Source organism: Amblyomma americanum, chromosome 7, assembly GCF_052857255.1.
Source record: "Amblyomma americanum isolate KBUSLIRL-KWMA chromosome 7, ASM5285725v1, whole genome shotgun sequence".
Lineage (NCBI taxonomy): Eukaryota > Metazoa > Arthropoda > Arachnida > Ixodida > Ixodidae > Amblyomma > Amblyomma americanum.
Window position 1 is genome coordinate 80,913,444 of NC_135503.1, and position 20,351 is coordinate 80,933,794.

Consider the following 20,351-nt stretch of genomic DNA (forward strand, 5'->3'; position numbering starts at 1 on the left):
GGGTGCACTTTGAAAGTTTTGCATGCACAAATGTGGACACTGCGCCTTAATGCCTAAAATCTACAAGTGTCGTTTGCTTCTATCGATGTGCCGTTTATGTGAGGCAATGCCGCAATAAATGCCCTTATTAATCGTACGGGTTAGAAAACATGGGCCTAAGAAGAGAAAGTTATACGGTTTGAGCTGTGAAGCGCTGTTCGTGTCGATGGCCAATGGAGATAACTCTGAGGCTATGTTTTCCGATGATGAAATTGATGGGAATTGTAGCGAGGGGCACAATCAGGGCGAGTCGCTGGCGTGGTTTTTTGAAAGATAAAAAAGAGCTGAAGATTAGAGGAGGAGGAAGCTGTCAGGAGAGGATTTCTGAAATGGTGACCTCGTACTTGTCTTTCGACAGGTCACGATATTGCAAACATGGCCTCACTCGTTTTGGCTTAAGGTGAACGTTTTACAGTTGAGAGACGGAGTGAAGCTGCAAAACCCTCACTCTCTCGCAACATACCCACGCGGTAGGCCTGGGTTGCCCACCTCAGCAAAACAGCCTCTTCTTGGGGCAATCTCCTGCAACACCTGCTCACCGTCCTGGGGGATGAACTTTAAATCCCTCTCCCACAAGAACACGTACCCTGACATGGGTCGTGTAAGTAAATGTGTTCTCTCTCTCTCACATCAACATTGAAAGCCCTGAAGTCAGCGTAAAATACAAAAAGCTTATGGGGAGCTTCCAAAAATTAAGATTTTTTATTGTCGCGACGCCCATTGCGTAAAAGTCAAGGAAATGGCTGCATAGCATCCTCTAGCAATTTAATTTCGTTTGTTCTTTACAACACTCGGTTGAAAAACTTCTGAAGTCACAAGCGAAATTGCCGAAAATAATGCACCAGATTTCCTAGCCTTTTCGCCGGCAAGAAAGCAGTTCCGAGGAAGCACAGGTGAAAGACTACAGTTGTCCTAAAGAAGCCTCACAATACTGAGACACTGATGGCAAATCAATACTCTATTATGGGTGCAATAAATGGCCCCAGCATATGTGTCTGCAGAACCCATAACGGTTCAGACGTGAAGACTGCACGTCAAAGAAATATATTCGGTGCGGGAAATATGTAATCTTTTACTTGTAAAGCTGCTTATTCGAAGCCCAGGTCGGTGGACGTTGGTCGAACAGCGACGCGATGGACACACACACACTTGCGTCACTCGAAATCCCGGCTGAACTTCGTCTACCTCTTCGCTGCACTGCTTGAAATCCTGCCGGCCGGTCTCACTACAGTTACTTCCCCGCCGAAAAAGGAGCCATCCTGGCGACTTACGGGGAGGAAAACATGGGCGGGTCATAATAAGGCTTGAGGGGCTCGACGTGCAGTTTCGTGCCCCCGCCGACGGTGGTCCGAAGAGGGGGTGAGCGGCTCAACTATGTAATTCACGGGAGAAGTTTGTTGCACAACGCGGTAAGGTCCGTGATAGCGAGAAAACAGTTTCGTGTGGAGGCCGGGAGTGGAGGAAGGCACCCGGAGCCAAACAAAGGCGCAAGATCGGTGGGACGTGGGAGGGTCCGAGGAATCCCGACGGTGCTTCTGATGCTACTGGAGCTGTGCGGTGAAAGAGCGGGCAAGTTGCCGGCATTCTTCGGCATACAGGTGAGCTTCGGAAAGGGATGTGGTCTCGGAAGGCTCAGGGCGATTGGGAAGGGTGATGTCCATGGTGGATGTAGTCTCCTGGTCATACAAGAGAAAGGAGAAAACCCCGTAGTTGTCTGCATAGCCGTACTATCCGCGTACGTGTCGAAAGGGACTACTTGGTCACAGTTGGAGTAGGCGGTGCCAACGTACATGGAGAGTATGTCACTGAGTGTGCGGTTGAGACGCTCAGTCATGCCGTTGGTTTGAGGGTGATAGGCGCTGGTGCAGCGATGAACGATTTGGCATTGCATTGGCAGCGCCTCGACGGCGCCCGAGAGAAAAACAGGGCTGCGGTCACTTAGTAGTTCTTTCGGAGTGCCGTGACGAAGAACAAGACTAGAATGAAGGAAGCGACATCGTTTGCGGTAGCAGATATTAGAGCCGACGTTTCGACGTGGTGGTGGTGAAAAGCATTTATTCATCTATATGTACAGAGAGGTGATCGGGGAGAGACCCCTAGTTGGTCTCGTCCCTTGCAATAGAAGGCGGAGTCCCTCATTCCGGGACCCCGTTGGTCCTGACCGCTGCGCAGGTCCGCCGAACCAGGGCCTGTTGGGCCGATAGTTCGTGGCAGCCGAGCAGAGCCGCCTCCCAGTCCTCTCGGGTAGGGGAAGGGGTGATGGGGGGGGGGGGGGAGGGTGGAGAGAAGGATTTTGCCTGCATGCCCAAACCATGTGAAAGGTGTCGGCCAACTCCCCACAGAATGAGCAGCGGCCGTCAAAAGGAGAGTCAAAATGCTTGAGAACCGCCGGGCGCAGTAGGATGTTTGTAAAGAGCCCAAGGAGAGTTCGCTTGCCAGCTTCACCCAGTCCCTTCATAGGAAACGGGTAGCGCCGGTGTTCGGAACGATAGTGCTCAGTAATGTCTTTAAAAGAAAGAAGAAGACTATGGTCTGGGTTAAGGTTCTCTCAAGGAACGCCTGGTGCCCGGTAAGTGAGTGCGCGGGCTGCCTCATGGGCGGCTTCGTTACCTGTCATGCCTTGGTGGCGAGCGCCCATATGATTCAGCGATGAGTTGGATCGCAGTCACGAGTACTGTGATGAAGAATATCGTGAGCAAGTGGAGTGATCCAACCGAACTAAAAGTTACGACAGGCTCCGCGAGAGTCTGTGAGGAGGAATTTAGAGTCGGGATGGGAGGCTGCGAGGGCGATCGCTACGTCCTCCGCATGAGTTGAGCTGGGCGCTCTGAACGAGAGACCGTCCACCTGTTTTCCCTCGTGTATGACTGCAGCCGTGTACCATTCCCCCTTGGAGTGGTAGGGGCCTGCAATGTCGAAGTAGAAGACGTGTTTCTTTGAGCCATAGGGGTGGTGCAGGGCATCCACCCGCGCCTGGCGCCAGCCGTTGCGGTCCTTCTTGTTCATCATAGTCTGAAGGGGTCGAACGTAGAGGGCGCGTCTCCACAGTTCGGGAACTTGAACCCGTTCCATCGTATGGTGGTCATGTTTGATATGTAACCGGTCCAAGAGGCGGCGACCGGACACGGTCTGGGTGAGACGCGTGTATTGGTTAACGAGATGCACCTAGCGAAGTTCCCGATAGGTGTTCACCGTCCCCAACTTGACCAGTCGCGCGTTGGAAGTGGAGATCGGGAGGTCGAGGGCTCTCTTGAAAATTTTGCGGAGTACAACCTCCACGCAATCTTCGCCATGTTTCCGTAAGCGGAGGTAAGGAGCCGAGTACAGTGCTCGACTAGTTACGAAGGCATGGGCGAGCCGCACCTCATCCTTACTTCGCAATCCTCCTCGCTTGTTGGAAACGCGGCGATCCATTCGGCCCATCTGGTCGCCGACTTTGCGGAGTTTGGCAAGGGTCGTATCTGCCTTGCGATGCTGATTAATGAAGAGACCGAGTATTCGCAGCTCCTGCGCTTCACGGATGGGTCCGCTGGCGAGAGAGAGAGCTGAACGGAGATTTTGCATTTCGGAGAATGCCGATTATGCACAAATTCAGACTTGGACGGGGAGCACTGTAGGCCGCAGTACATAGCATAGTGATCTACTGTGCTCGCCGCTGTCTGCAGGCATTCCTTCATCTCTCCTGTGTTTCTCGTAGTAGCCCAGATGGTGATGTCATCGGCGTACAGTGCATGCTGAACACCGCCGACACCCGCCAGCTGTTTCGACGTAACGTGTGAGATGGTCAACGCCACGATGACCCAGCGGTTGTTAGCCAAAGTGGTTGGAAGAGGGCCATAAAGTTCAATGCCGACGCGTTCAAATGGTCGGCCAGAGCAAGGTAACGACTGGAAAGGAGCGGCTGCGGGGCGGGGAGGTTTCTTGCGACGTTGGCAGGCGCTGCATGACCGATTGTACTGACGTATGTAGCGATACATACCTCACCAGTAATATCGCATACGAAGGCGAGCATACGTTTTCAGTACACCGGCGTGGCAGCATTGTGGATCTTCGTGGAAAGAGGCGCAGATGGCAGCACGGAGCTGTCGAGGGATCACCAACAGCCACTTCCGCCCGTCGGGGATGTAGTAACGGCGGTATGAGAGGCCATCACGAACGACGAAATGGTGGGCTTGGCGGAGAAGGGCCCTGGACGAAGAATGCGGTGAAGGATTTTTCAGGAAGGTGAGCAGCGAGGTGATCCAAGGCTCCTTCAGTTGTTCGGAGAGCATATCGGGGACGTCGAACGACGAGAAATCGTAGGCACATACGAGGGCTAAGGTAGAATGGCATGGGAGTGGTGAACGAGAAAGGGCGTCAGAGTGTTTCCGTTCAGAGCAATATATAACTTGAATATCTAACTCCTGGAGATGTAAAGCTCAGGTGGGGAGAGTCTGTCGGAGGGATCTTTGAGTGAGGACAGCCAGCAGAGGGCATGATGGTCGGTGACGACGTAGATTGGCCGGCCGTAGATGTAAGGACGGAACTTCGAGATTGCCCAAATGGTGGCGACACATTCTTTTTCAGTAACAGAATAGTTGGATCCTACCTTTATAAGGGCGCGGATGGCGTAGGCGACAACCCATATTCCGGATTCCCATGCTTTCGTTGGCCAGCAGCAGCGCCCAATCCGACGCCGCTTGCGTCAGTGTGAATTTCTGTTGGACATTCGGGATCAAAATGGCGAAGTATTGGGGGAAACCAGCAGGCGACGTAGTGTGGAACGTGGCATCGCAGGCTGGTGACCAAAACGAGAGGTTCGGGCTGCCGGCAAGAAGCTGCGTTAAAGGGGCGATGCATGATACAGGCGAAATTGCGGAAGAAGCGGCGAGCATACAACCTTTGTTCGTAAAGTTTCGAGACTGATCTATTTTTTCTCTAGAAATGATTCCCCAAAACAAATGTTGGTGTGCCGCCGCGGTGGCTGAATAGTTACGGCGCTTGGCTGCTGGCCCGAAAGACGCGGGTTCAATCCCGGCCGCGGCGTTCGAATTTAGATGGAGGCGAAATTCAAGAGGCTCGTGTGCTGTGCGATGTCAGTGCACGTTAAAGAACCCCAGGTGGTCGAAATTACCGGAGCCCTTCACTACGGCGTCTCTCATAGCCTGAGTCGCTTTGGGACGCTAAACCCCCATAAACCATAAACCAAATGTTAGTGCGTATGTGTGGCGCCATCTTTTCGGTCTAACATGAGCTATTTATGTTAATTACTGTCGCAGCCGCTAGATGGCATTACATGTAGAAAAATACGTTGTCACTAGTCATCTGCGCATTCTACTGTGAGTGAATGTGGAGAGATGGACGTCCACCCCAACCACGTGTAAACATAAAATTCTGTGTGAAGCTTGGCAAGACAGCCACACAGACGTATTAGCTCCTTCGTGACGCTTACGGCAACGAGACATTATCGCGCACTCCCTCACACGGGACCAGAAGGACACGCGGGCATCAGTGAGCGCTGATTTGTTCTCCGTGGCAGCGAAGGATGCTGCATTCGTTGAAACCAATATTGCTGAAGGCGAAACATGTTGTTTTGAATACGATCCTCAAAAAAAGAGGCAGAGCACCGAATGTGCGGTCCACAAGCTGTCCGGCGTCGAGAAAAGTGCGGCGACAGAAGACGAAAAACAACGACGATGCTGATAGCTTTTTTCGATGCCAGAGGTGTCATACACCACGAGTTCGTCCCACAAGGGCAGACTGTGAATCAGGAGTTTTATATCCGCGTGCTCCAATACATGCGTGGTGCATTGCGACGCCGTCGCCCTGACTTATGGGCATCTGCACAATGGAGCCTTCTTAACGATAACGCAAGGCCGCACACTGCTCTCAGTGTGACAAAATTTCTCGCCATGCACGGCATTACTGTACTTCCTGATCCGGCATACTCGCCTGACCTCTCTTCATGTGATTTTTTCCTGTTTCCTCGTTTGAATAGTGCCTTAAAAGGTCGCTGGATGGGGAGCGTGGAGGCCATTCAAGATGCCACGACAAAGGAGCTGACAACCCTGCCAAAAGAAGCGTTTTCGAACTGTTTCCAAGACCTCGAGAAGCATCGGAAGCTGTGTATAGACTGCAAGGGAGACTGTTGTGTTCCGTTGTGTTGGGTTTTATGGCACATACACAGCTAGGGCCATCATGCGCCAAGCTCGAGGTATAGAATTGGTTTTCTGTAGAATGTTTAGGACTATGAAAAATCGTCGATGGTGGAGATGACCTGAAAAGATTATACTGCTTAGTAAGAACAGAGGAGAAGAAATTTGGCAATCGCTAATGGTAAAAGCCTTAAAGAAGGTCAGGAAGCCTTAGAGGCTATCATTGATTAGGCAAGGATCCTGAGGCTCCCAACCAATCAAATTAAGAGCCTCAGCCTACTTCTCAGGAATGAGAAAGTGACTGAGGTGTGTCATGTAATAGTGGTTCAAAAATTAGTTTTTCAAGTACGCCTGCTCCTTTTAAAAAGCTAAAAACGAAAGGTATGTTAACAATGGCATTATCAGCCAAGAGCAATGTTGGATGGAAATTAATGCATTCATGATAAATTTGAGTCAAGTACTTTTTTCTTAGTTTTTCTAGTTTCACACATGAGGATAAAATGTGGTTAACCGTAAGTTCATCTCCGCAGTCTTCGCAAACAGGTTTATCTTGCTTTGTTAGAAGGAAGTTGTGCGTAAAGTGCGTGTGGCCTATTTGGAGACGGCGTAAAATCACTTATTTAAAATTTTCCTGTTGCACACTAGACAAACTCACCTAAAGCCGGCTTTACTAAGTGTAGTTTATTATTCACTTCGCTGTTCCAAGCCGACTGCCATTTTTTCCTTAATTTCTGTTGTACTAATTTCATGCAGTCATTAAAGGGTTATTTACTTCCTTTATTTCCTTGCCTCTAGCTTGAGCAGCACAGAAATCTGCTCTCTCGTTGCGTTTTATTCCGACATGACTAGGGACCCACCAGAGTTTAATGTTTTGTCTTCGAGCTGTGACAGTTACTATGACACAAGAGAGTTTAATGTTTTGTCTTCGAGCTGTGGCTGTTACTATGTTGAGTATGATGTCACCAAGTATAGGAGTGATTGCGTTTCTAGAGTGGAGGGCTGTACGTACACTTAAATATGAGTCTGTGTAAATAATAACGTTTTTGAGGTTCTCGCTTAGTATTTTTTCTATGGCCACACATACTGCGTAACATCCTGCAGTGAAGATGGATGCGCACTATGGAAGTCGTATTGTTTTCTCCGAAATTCCTCGCACTACGGCGCTTCCTGCGTAGGTATTCGTTTTTGAACCGTCAGCATAAGAGTTTGTGAAACCATTCTATTTTTCCTCAAGTGCAAGAAATTCTTGTACTATATGTTGTTGTGGAGTTTGCTTCTTGCGGAACTGTGTAAGAGTGAAATCGCACAATGCAGGAAAATCGTACCACGGAGGCAGTGGATCTCGCCTTAGCGCAATGCTGGGTAATGTGTTCAGTACGCCGAGATTCAGGGCAATCTCTTCAAAACGCAAGAGCAGTGGCCTGGTGGTTTGCGGTTTCTTATTAAAGAGTGTTCTAGGGGGACACTTTGTAACTATTTCGTAACAGAATGTAAGCATGCTTCTTCTATCTATAAGTGATGGTTTGTTTGTTTCAACATGAAGACTGTTTATCGGCGACGTCCTGTATGCGCCAGTGGAAAGACGCAAACCCAAATTATGCACTGGATCTAGTCGTTTCAAGTAGGATGGTCTTGCTGAACCATACACCACGCAACCATAGTCTAAGCAGGATCTTACTACAGAGCGATAAATCTTTAGAAGGCTTGCCCTGTCAGAACACCAGTGTTTGTGTGAAAGGACTTTGAGTATATTCAGTGATCGAGAAGCTTTCTTTTTCAACGCATTTATGTGAGGCAGGAAAGTTAGCTTTCGGTAAAATGTTATATCTAAGAATTTGTGTTCAGTTTTTAAAGGTAACTGGGTTTCGTTTAAGTGTAGTGTGGGATCTGTCTGTAGGCCCCGTTTCAGTGAAAAAAGTAAGGGCACTGTTTTCTGTGGAGATAACTGGAAACCATTCCTGTCTGCCCATGTTGCCAGTTTGTTTATTGTTAGCTGTATTTGTCTTTCTCATGTGGATATATTGGGGGATGTACATGCTATCTGAAGATCGTCATCATAGACAGAATACATAATAGACCTTGGGATTATTTTCCTAACAGAATTCATTTTTACGACAAAGAGAGTTGTACTTAAAATGCATCCTTGAGGTACCCCATTCTCCTGAATAAAATTCTTTGAAATGGTTGACCCTAGGCGTACATTAAACGAACGGTGGGACAAGAAGTCTTTTATGCAATCTAACATCCTCCCGCGGATGCCAAGCTCGGGAAGGTCTTGAGGAGTTCCATACCTCCAGGTTGTGTCATATGCCTTTTCTAAGTAAAAAAAGACTGCAAGACAGTGTTGTTTCTGTATAAACGCATCTCTGACAGTATTTTAAAGGCGGACTAGGTGATGTGTAGTGCAGCATCCGTTTTTAAAACCACATTAATGGCTTTCGAGAAGTTCACAGGATTGAAGAAAAAAAATAATTTAGGACACTTTCAAAGGACTTGGCGAGGAAACTGGTAAGGGCGATAGGTCTATAACTGCTAGGAGAGGTTGGTGGCTTCTCGGGTTTAAGAAACGGTACAATAATAGCTTCTTTCCAAGCTTTGGGTATTTTTCCTGATACCCAAACTTTGTTAAAAAAATTAGAAGTGCGTCTACGGCAGGTTCAGAAAGGCGGGCTAGCATTTGGTAATGTATTTGGTCTTGGCCGGGCGCGGTATGTATACTGGAAGAAAGTACTGTTTGAATTTCTTGTATTGTAATTAAACTATTGTATGGTTCATTTGTATCGCAACCTATCAGCAGTCTTTGATTCTCTGCTGTGTTTTTGTATTTAAGAAATGAATCGGCGTAGTGGGATGAGCTGGAAACTCCTGAAAAATATTCGCCTAAAATATTTGCCTGTTCTTCTAGACTCGTCTGTAAACCGGGAGCTGTAAGAAGGGGGACTGTGAACGGAGAGTAGTTGCCATTTAACTTTCTGACCTTCCCCCACTTTTGTTTTGATGTGGTTGAGCTGTTTATCGAGGACACGCAATTTTTCCAAGATTTTTCGGCACTACGACGAATATATCGAGCTTTCGCCCGACGACGCAATTGGGCCCTTTGCTGTTTGTAATGCTATCGCGTTAAAACTGCTCGCTCCAACAATAATTTATGGCTGGTGCCGTTTTCTAAAGAAGACAAGAACAAGAGGAGAAGGAGGCTGAAATTGAGCTCCTCCTCTGCGAAAGCTAAATAACAAAAAGGCATAAGAAGCTCAAATGCAAATATTTGTGGTACCTGTGAGAGCGCTGAGGAGAACGCCGATCACAACAGTTGCGATGGTGGCAAATAAGCTGCTCCATAAGTACGACAGGCGAAAAAGAAAGAAGGTCTCGTATGATCTGAAAGGAAGACAAAAACAGCTGCAACAGCGTTGGTTCAGCAACATGGCCGCCTCCCCTCTTGTTGTCTTTGCGATCAACCTAGACGATGTTTTACCAGCTTCTCGCGACGAAAGAACCGCGGTTAGCATCAAATCCACGAATCCAGTTTGCAGAACTTAGGAGAAATATTACTGCTGTCGTCTATATCCGCCGACAGCGCGCATTTTCTGAAGATTGTCGAGACTACGAGTGGCGAGAAACTTTGGCAGCTAGACGAAGAGAATCCCTAGAGTCCTCTAAACTCCCAGTAAGTCACTGCCACCTGACTGACGTGGACCTACTTGGGCCCTCTCAAACACAGACATGCGGTGACAGATGGACAGTTGTGGGAGCCGACTACTTGACCCGTAAGAAAAATGTACTTCTTCGCCACGTTGCCTGCGAGGTTCTCCTCACATACAGGGGAACCGCATTATCCTGCAATAGTGAAAAGCAAGGCACTGAAATTCGAGTGCTTGTCAAGCACAAATGAATGACCACACGGAACGCTCAAATAAAAGCGTCACAGACAGTCTCGTCGTGCATGTCGACTTTGAGTACCAAACGTGGGATATCATCCTGTCATACATCATCTTCACCTTGAACACAGACTGCTCAAGGTATATGCTTTTCCAGCTCTCCCATGGCAGAGGAGCTGCGGTCACTCTTGACGCTTTGCTGATAAACATCACCAACGAAGGCAACCTTCAGGTCGCAGCTTACTTAGAGTGCATAGAAGCGACAAAAAGCTACAGTGGCCCGATAGCAGGCGTATACAAGGTCCGCCGACGCCAAACGAGTTACAATCCTGGCGGTAACCTGTGGATGTAGACGGCGATTCACCGCGCGGACTAAGCCTAAAGGTTTTGCGCCGCTTCTTTAGCGCGTAGAAGTTCCTGAAGCGCTTGTAGAACTGGACTGTGAAATCATTAGTCGGAGGTTCAGCATTTCAGTAAACCCTACACGCCAGACGTTAGTGCATGTCTCGCGCTTGAAGCTCTGTTAGGCGTGTTAGAGGGCGTTTACGCTTTCCTTCATTGGCCCTTCCTTTTCATTCCTTTCACTCTCGTTCTAAGCACGGGGCCGACACTTGTTCAAGACGCGGTAATGGCACCCAGCTTTACTGCGTTGAACTGGAGAGAAACCGGCACCGCGTACAGGCGAAACAAAAAGGAGGGATGCACCACACAGCGCTGTGTTGTGTTGTGCGTATCGTCTTCTTTTTTCTGCCAGAGCTTGCTTGTTACTCCTGGCATACCGCTAGTCCTGACAGCCTTGTCTTCTAAGCTGGTTTTTCATGTTATTTTCTACGGCCACCGGTACACGGCCTTACCCCGTTGTTTTGAATGCTAGGTGATGCCAGAGCGCTCTATAGTAATCACCATAAAGCGGGAAGCTTCTACACTCTTCGAGATGATTGTCATCGACCTCGGTGCCTTATGTCAAGAAAGTTCCATGTCTTCTCCGAAATAAACACGGCGACGAGCCGTGTAGAGCATTTGTCAGAAATATAGGGCACAAGGGGTTTGCTTTAAAGCAATGTAGTGGGGCTCCCTAGTATCATTTGGCGTCCTCAGCTCTAGAAACGTGAGGACGGGAGTCCCTCTCACCTTCGACCGATTTTGACCGTCGACAAGGCAAAACGAGCTCTTCTGCAATTCCCAGAAGGAAACCCCGTGGGCCATACATTTTTGAAAAAGGCAATACATTATTAATCTGAAGGCCATCGCGCGCACTTCCTGCCATCGCCGCCACCGAGTCTCTTTCGGCTTGAAGGCTCATGTTTGCCCAATGAATGGGCTGAATTCGGAGCCAACGTAACTGTCGGTCATTTATGTTCGTGCCTTCCTTCACAGCGACTTGGTTGTATGCCACCTATAACTGCAGTGCAGAATGTGTTTACTTTTTTCCAGTGCCAGTTTATAATTTTCATGAAACCTATCAACCATTTCGTTATTGAGACTGCATGCGAATGTATGCAGAGTATATGCCTGCAACACCTTGAATTTCAAATATTTTTTACGAGTGATCGCGCAGACCGCCATCTTCGGATTAGTGGTAAAGAATTCGTCAATGCTGCCATTACTATCACTGCTAGCAAAGAATTCGCCATTATGCTCTTTCCTTCATTTTTTAGCCCAAACAACAGAATGCGTACCCACCCTCTAACTTTGGGTATGTTTTGTCAAATCTAACCTCGCTAAGCCATATTGGATCCAATTAGTCCCAGACCTGCAGGAAAGACATCCTAGCCAGCCTCGCTTGTAAACATGTATCTAACCTCGTCTAGGTCTAGTTTCTAGATGCCTTGAGATCTTGAGATTATTAGAATTCTCCTCTGCGTCGCCAGCCGTACACCCCACATTGATGAGTCGCTTAGCCTCCTCGTGTTTGAATCGACTGGGCTTGAATGATGGATTCTCGCTGGAGGCAATGGCCAAGTACTACATCACAGTGGCTAATTCCTGCTGTAATGAAGAAACACTTTTATGCCGTTCACTCAGTGGGCATATTTATAGCGACCGGACCGTGACCATGCAGCAGGCACTCAGCAGTATTCGGCGCTGTTAACGGGATCAGGGACTCCCCAGGCTCTTTTACTCCATCGACGCTTGTTTCACAGTGCTTACGGTTAGAGCGAAGGTTCCCGGCCTAAGAGTAGTCGGACATCGCCGGGAATCAGGAAGCCCGGAACTGCTCTAATATGTTCGCCACAGTGTGAACGCGTCCGCAATGGGTATTAACTTCAAGCTCTGTTTCACACCGCGAGCTGTTAAAGCCAAGGTTTCCGGCTCCCGTAAAGCGGCAATGGTAATCATCTATAGTCCGGCATCACGTGACGACCTCGTGCACCTTGCGAAACTTGGTAATCATGTTCGGCACAGGGGTCGCAACAAGATAGCGGCAAAAGCCTTAAGACGCCTCTCACGAAAACATCCTTAAATGACTCCATGCCACGGCGTCTTGCGCGCATGCGCATTATTCGAAGCAGTTAGGATATAGTCTCCAGCGATGACGTGGAACCTTAGTCTAACTAATGGGATACCATGGATGCAGCCGAAGCCGAGCGTCCTGCTCTGATCTGAACGCTGCACGTATGCGGGAGGCCAGAGCCAAAAGCGTGCAGTTTGTGGAGCAGAGGATGAACGCTCTCGGGACGTTGCCCGCAAACGCACTGCACGACAAGAAAGTCCGTACTGACATATTAGACGCACCATACATCACTCGTTGTAACTCTGTCGAAACAGAAGCAATCGTCACGCTCTGATGCGTGGCAGTAGCATAGAAAATGAATGCAACAATTCAAAAGCCTTGCGTAGAAAAACTGGCAGTGATCAGCTGCATTACCATGGGTGTAACCGCTAGCAAGTTTTTCACAGCCGAAAAGTTCATGTGGTGTCGTTTTCAAGTCGCACGCTTCCTCCATTCGACCCAATACTCTATCATACGCTCATCGAGGTGTTAAATCTAATATATTCTTCTTAACGATAGTTCCCTGCCTCAGTTCTTGTAGTAAATCAGTGTGCAACTTAGGAATATCTGATATTTTACTTAACAAATGGTGGTTTTTGTTAGAAACAAGAACAAACATTTTTTTATTGCTGCATATTCTTAACAGGGAGAAGTATTATGAAACTTTCATAATGAGTATGTTGCTTGGCGCAGCATTCTTACAGAGAGGCCGCTGAGGAACCAATTGTGTTCTGTGCTGATGCAGTCATACTCCGGTTTCCGGGGCAGTAGTCGAGAGACACCGGCATTCGTGGAGGTTTCCTACCGGTTCGCATCGTCATCACCATGTGGCATAGCTGATAGATGACCGTGACAAGTGTCGCCAGGCCAGCACCCTGCAATAGACAGCGCTTCTCATGCACTCTTGGCGGACTTGTGACATTTAAAATAAGGTTTTCGTATTATATGGAAAGCATGTATTGGTTTCGTCAGATTTGTTTATTTATTATTTATTTATTTCGGAATACTGTCAATCCCTTCTTGGGTTTTCTACAGGAGAGGGCAAAACATACAAATATAGGTTCAGTGCTAATATTTCTTTAGAGTCAAAAATAGAGGCAAAATATGCAATACACATGACAATAATAAATAAAGCAATCGAGTCATAAAACTGATGATAACACTTGAATACAATACATAAACTGACAGGAGCACTGTATTACAAGATTATGAACAAGGTTATGGTGAGAGGAATGTAAGCACAGAGCTCTCAGCGAGGGTAATAAATTTGTCTATGGTGCGCTGGGCTGTGACTGATGGATGCAAGCGAATACAATCTCGGACAGCTTGTGGAAAGAAAGAATATCGGAAAGTATTACTGAGACAGAAATATTTTTCAAGGGTGAGTGAATGCTTGTGACGTGTTCCTCTAGTTGTGCTTATAGGAACAAAGTCTGTGGGAGACATCTTTAATGCATTATTAAGAAGTAAATACAAAAGCTTTAGACGGTGTAATTTGGCACGGCTGGACAGCGTGTGAAGCCCAGCCTTGCGTAAAAGATCTGTGGCTGAATGCATGCGTTCATAGCAGTTGAAGATAAAGCGCACGGCTTTCCTTTGGATCATTTCGAGTGTTTTAATGTTGGTTTTAGTGTGGGGGAACCAAGCTATGTTAGCGTATTCTAATACCGGACGGATAAAAGTGGCGTAAGCAAGAAGTTTGGTATCAGATGTAGAATGACGAAGGGCCCTTTTAAGGAAAAATAACTTGTTCAATGCTTTGCTGGCTATGCTTTGAACATGCGTAGTCCAGTTTATGTCACAAGTGATGACTACAAAGTATCGATATTCAGTCACACTACGGATATTCATGTTATTCCAAGAGTATACATAGTCTAATTTACACTTTTTTCTTGTAATGGACATAGATACCGTTTTTTCGAAATTAATTACCATCTGCCATTTATTACACCACTCTGCAATTTTTTCTAGAGCATTTAAGTTTTTCCTTGTCATTAGAGTCTTTTATTTCTTGGTCTTGCACGCAGTCATCCGCGAATAATCGCATTTTTACATCACTTTCATTTGATATGTCGTTAATAAAAAGTAGAAGCAACAGCGGGGCTAAAACTGTACCTTGGGGTACTCCTGAAAGAACAGGTGCTAACTTGGAGGCATGGTGGTCGTATTGCACAAATCGATAGCGGTCAGAGAGGTAATTATAAATCCATCGTACTAGTGGTTCATCACCAAATATAGTTTTAATTTTAAAGTGGAGTTTAGTATGAGAGACTCGGTCAAAAGCCTTCGATAGATCCACGAAAAGTGCATCGATTTGTGAGTGATTGTTGAGACATAGTGCAAAATCATGCGTAATTTCTACTAGTTGCGTAGCGGTTGACAAGCCACTACGAAGTCCGTGTTGGTTTCTGTGGAGTATGTTATTGACTTCAACAAAATTGGCCATAAATTTCAAAATGATGTGCTCTAGTAATTTGCAGCATGTACATGTTAGTGATATCGGTCGATAATTAGCTGCAGATGAAATATTGCCCGATTTATGCACCGGAATTACTTTCGCTACATTCCACTCAGCAGGAACGCTACACTCATTTATTGATTTTTGATATATCAGGCAGAGGTATTTACTTATAGGCTTGGCATACCGCTTGAGAAATTTGTTCGGGATTCCATCTGGTCCATCACATTTCTTATCATCCATGTTTAACAACATCGTAAGCGCTCCCGCCTCGGATATTGATGGACTACCTGTCAGCGTGGTCATACATTCGAATGCGAAGGTAAGGTCAGAGCAGTCGTCATGTGTGAACACTGACTGAAAGTGAATGTTAAAGGCGTCAGCGTCAATTCCTTCGGTGGATTTTGTTTTGCTGCTTGTGCGTTGGGAACTAAGGTATCTCCAGAATTTGCTGGGTGCTGATTTAATGAACCCATTAAGTGTGGTGTTACAATAAGCCAGTTCAGCAGTCTTAGTTTTACTTTTTAATAGGTTATTAGAGAGTGAAGGCGAGTAAGGTAGTTTGGAACCGGGCGTATTTTGTTTGATTTTCTCAGTCGTTTGATTTTACGTTTGAGGTGAATAGCATCGCGTGTTATCCATGCATTCTTTTTCTTTGTGCATTTTGTTAAGTGGGAATGAAATTTTCAATACAATGTCTGACATGAACCTTAAAACATGCCCATACCTGATCAATGGTTGAGGAATCATCCGTACACAGTTCAAGAAAGTTGGCGTATTCATGAACAAGATATGTCATAATGGCTGCGTCATTTGCCTTTTAAATGCTAATATCGGCGAAATTTCTTTTTTGAGAGCCAAAGGAACAGGGAAAGGCAAAGTGCACAACACAAGCTTATGCTCTGACAAACTTTCTAGTATTTCAGTGTCTATTGTGGTTGATGGAAAATAATCACTAACGAAAACCAGATCGAGTATCGAGCTGGACGACCCTTGAATGCGAGTAGGTGTGTGGGGAAATTGATTCAAGTTAAATGCAAATATAATGTCCGAGACAGTATTATTATAAAGTAATCTCGGGATTTGAGGGCTCCAGTCCGGTTCCGAAATTTGAAGTCCCCAGCCAAAATAATTTTGTCACCTGATAAGTGCCGGTGCATGTAATCAAGTAAGGGAACCAGGTACTCTGGATCAGCGTTTGGTGGCCTATAGACAGCGCCTACGTGCAGAACGTATCCTTCTATGTTTAGTTTGCACCAAATGCTTTCGACGTTCGGTACATCAGACATAGGCATGAAAAATAAATCATCCCTAAAGATCGTAGCCGCACCCCCGCCTCTCGATGCTCTATCTTTGCGCAGAATAGCATAACCTGGCGGAACAACTTCATTATCTGAGACGTTAGAGTGAAGCCACGTTTCAGATATAGTAACCACGTCCGGACTCAGTGCTATCAATAAAGCTTCCAGGTATTCCACCTTGTTGACAAGACTTCGCGCGTTTAAGTTTAGAAGGGTTACTTTTGATGAGATCGCGTGGTTCTGCGGACTGAGCTGGATTCTTCTTCGTTTTTTGGTTTTATCTCAACCATATCGTCGCTTTCTGTGTCCCATGCAAAAAGGCGGCCAGCTATGCGAACTCTATCGTAAGTTATCATTACCTTCTCTTTCCGGTCCCGATTTTCTTTAGTTTTATTCCAAAGGTTTTTCCTTATGTCACGAACATTGCGTGAAAACTCTTCACCAATAGAGTATCTGGTAATTTTCAGCTTCTTGGAATTTTGGAGGATTTTTGCTTTGTCTCTGCAGTCATGAAACTTAAAATGACGGGTCTAATATAGTTGTCGTCATCTGGTTTTGGTCTACCAAGTCGATGAATTCGATCTATTCCCGCAATGTCAACACGAATAATGTCTTTAAGAATTCCATCTACAACTGCCTCCTGAGCATTTCAGGAGATTCTTCCTCAAGTTCATTCAAGCCGTAAACAATCAGATTGCACCGACGACTCCTATTTTCAAGATCATCAAGTTTCTTGGCCATAGTATCCACGCGCTGCTCAAGTACGGCCACCTTCTTAACATACTCTGAGACTTGTTTTTCAAGCGCACCAATCCTCTCAAGTTTTTTTTCTATTCATAACCATTTCATAACCATTTAAAAAAAATATGAGGTGCACCTAAGTCTCCTTCCGTGCGGAAATGGCAAAGCTGCGTGTGGTCCGACATTTGCTCCATCTGCTGGGCCAGCACCGTACATTGCGAGCGGGGTTTCAGTGGGTGCCGCATGATGGAGCTACGACTGCACGCCAAGCACAGATGAAATTTACCGGAAACGGAGGAAATTCGGTACTCGCTTGATTGAGACATTTGTAATTAACATTCGCATAACTACTCATTTAGGCCTCAGTACATATCTCGAAGATGTTTTTAAGAGTTGTGCATATATTAGACGTGCATTTACTGAGCTTCAAACGTCGAAGTGTCGAGGCGGATTTGACAAATGACCATAAACAATTAAGCCGGTCGAAAAATTGCTGTTACAAAGTTGCACTTCTTTACAGTAGAACCAACATTTGCTCGCTCTAGAAGAGAAAACAGGAGTGAATGGCGAATACGGTCAAACTCCTTCGCAAGATCGAGCTGAAGCGAAGCAAGCTGATGAGAGCAGGAGCAAGTTTAGAGAATTGTACGCGCAATGTGTACATTACTTTGAATTAAGCGGCCCCTCAAACTGCGTGTTTGGTGAGGGCCAATAAGAGCCAACATTGCGAATTGTAGACGATTTGCCAAAATTTTATAAAAATTTTGTAATCCATATTTACCGACGTGATGGCCCCTTAGCCTTCCACTCAGCGCAGTTTTTCTTCATGATACTTTATGAATTAAGACTGTGTGACTCCTTGTAAAAGACTGCGAAAGAGCCGCTACATCAAAACCCATTGTGAAGACCTGTAGCAGGATTGGAGTTGAAATCGATTTATATGCTTTATAAAATTCACTCAAGATAGCGTCAGGACCAGTCGTTTATGAGAGGGGTAAGTGATCGATTTCCACTTCTGACTCTTGATGTGTGAAAGAGCCGCTAATAACGGAACAGTCCTCTTCTGATAAAGGCATCACCAGAGATGTGAAACGCTCGATAACGTCCGAATTTTGTGTATTAGGAGTATCACTGAACAACCGTGAACACTGAACACTGAACGCCATGTCGTAATCCACGGATACGGACACTACCTCGCTAGCACCTGCCACTAGGGCCCAATTGGACATAATTGGTTTGGATTTTTTGGAAACGAAATGACGCAGTATCTGTGTCATATATCGTTGGACACCTGAACCGCGCCGTAAGGGAAGGGATAAAGGAGGTAGTGAAAGACGAAAAGAAGAGGTGCCGTAGTGGAGGGCTCCGGAATAATTTCGACCACCTGGTAATCTTTATCGTGCACTGACATCGCACAGAACACGGGCGCCTTAGCGTTTTGACTCCATAAAAAAGCAGACGCGGCGGTCGGGTTCGAACCAGGGAGCTCCAGATCAGTAGCCGAGCGCCCTAACCACTGAGCCCCCACGGCGCGTAACCCCCACTGGACATCATTTCCGGAATATCCTTTGCAATCGCATGACGACGCTGATCAAGGAAAGCTTGCTTTGCCAATCCGCTGTTCTGTGAAACAAGGCGGCCCGATGTCCCCGCTGCTTTTTGCCCTTTATCTGCAGCCGCTTTCTTTGAGTGTTTGTGTAACCCTCTGTGTTAACCCTCGGCCCTCAGTCCCCAGCAGCTGTAGAGCAACTCACCACGGCGGCGGTCAGACCTGTGACGCAGTGGAGGGTGCTAAGAATTTCTGGCTCTGGACAGGCCGCCATTGGAATCTGAACCTGGCGACGTTTAACGCTAGAACTTTATCTAGTGAGGCTAGCCTAGCAGTGCTGTTCGAGGAACTAGCGGGAATTAAATGGGATGTCATAGGGCTTAGTGAATGTAGGAGGACAGGTGACGCGTATACAGTACTAAAGGACGGACACATACTGTGCTATCGCGGATTAGTGGATAGACATGGACTGGGTGTGGGATTCCTCATTAATCAGGATATAGCTGGCAACGTAGAGGAGTTCTATAGTATTAACGAGCGGGTAGCAGCTATTGATTGCAATTAGGCTCAATAGAAGGTACAAGCTTTAGGCGGTACAGGCCTACGCGCCTACATCCAACCATGATGACCAGACTGTTGAGATTTTTTCTACGAAGACGTGGAATCGGCAATGAATTAAGTAAAATAACACTACACTGTACTGATGGGCGAATTCAGTGCGAAGGTGGGCAAGAAGCAGGCTTGCGACCACGCGGTAGGCGACTATGGGATAGGTTCTAGAAATAGCAGGGGAGAGCTATTAGTAGAATTCGCGGATAGATAATTTACGCATCATGGATACCTCCTTCCGCAAACGAGAGAACAGGAAGTGGATGTGGAGGAGCCCTAATGGTGAGGCTAAAAATGAAATCGACCTCATACTATGCGCTCACCCTGCTATCGTGCAGGATGTGGAGGTCCTCGGAAAGGTGCGTTGTAGCGACCATAGAATGGTAAGGTCTCGAATTAGCTTAGACTTGAAGAGAGAAAGGGAAGAAGCTGGTGAAGAGGAGTTCCAATAACGAGTTAGCGGTAAGAGGGAAAGTACAGGAATTCAGGATAGCGCTGCAAAACAGATATTAGGCTTTAACTGACGAAGACGATCTTAATGTTCATACAATGAACGATAATCTGACAGCCATCATTACGGAATGCGCAGTAGAAGTAGGCGGTAGGACACTTCGACAGGATACCAGAAAGCTAACTTAGGTGACGAAAGATCTGATTAAGAAACACCAAAGCATGAGGGCGTCTAACCCTACAGACAGAATTGAAATGACAGAGCTATCGAAGTTAATAATTAAGCGCAAGGTAGCCGACATAAGGAAGTTTAATGTGGAGAGAATCGAGCATGATCTAAAGAACGGAGGTAGCCTAAAAGCGGTGAAGAGGAAACTAGGCATAGGTAAAAACCAGATGTATGCGTTAAGAGACATAGAGGGCAATGTCATTAGCAATGTGCATAAGATAGTTAAAGCAGCCGAAGAGGTCTACACAAGTCTGTAGAGTAGCCAACGTAATCAGAACGTTAATGAGAGAAGCAGTAGCGCACAGCATTGCGTCATCCCGCCAGTAACGAATGATAAAGTAAAGAAAGCCTTAGGAGCAATGAAAAGGGTAAAACCAGCTGGGGAGGATCAGGTAACAGCCGATCTGTTGAAGGATGGAGAAGACATCGTGCTAGAAAAACTAGCCGCCCTGTATACGCAAGGCCTTAT

At 46.6% G+C, this 20,351-nt stretch overlaps 1 protein-coding gene across 1 annotated transcript in view; it reads right to left on the reverse strand.

Moving 5' to 3' along the window:
• Window positions 1–20,351, reverse strand: part of LOC144099355 (sodium-coupled monocarboxylate transporter 2-like) — an 88,361-nt gene that overhangs the window by 3,444 nt on the left and 64,566 nt on the right. The window contains exons 12-13 of the mRNA XM_077632584.1: window positions 13,248–13,420; window positions 9,448–9,551 (exon numbers count right to left, since the gene is read on the reverse strand). Coding sequence (XP_077488710.1) covers window positions 9,448–9,551; window positions 13,248–13,420 — 277 coding nt within the window. The remainder of the gene's footprint in view (window positions 1–9,447; window positions 9,552–13,247; window positions 13,421–20,351) is intronic.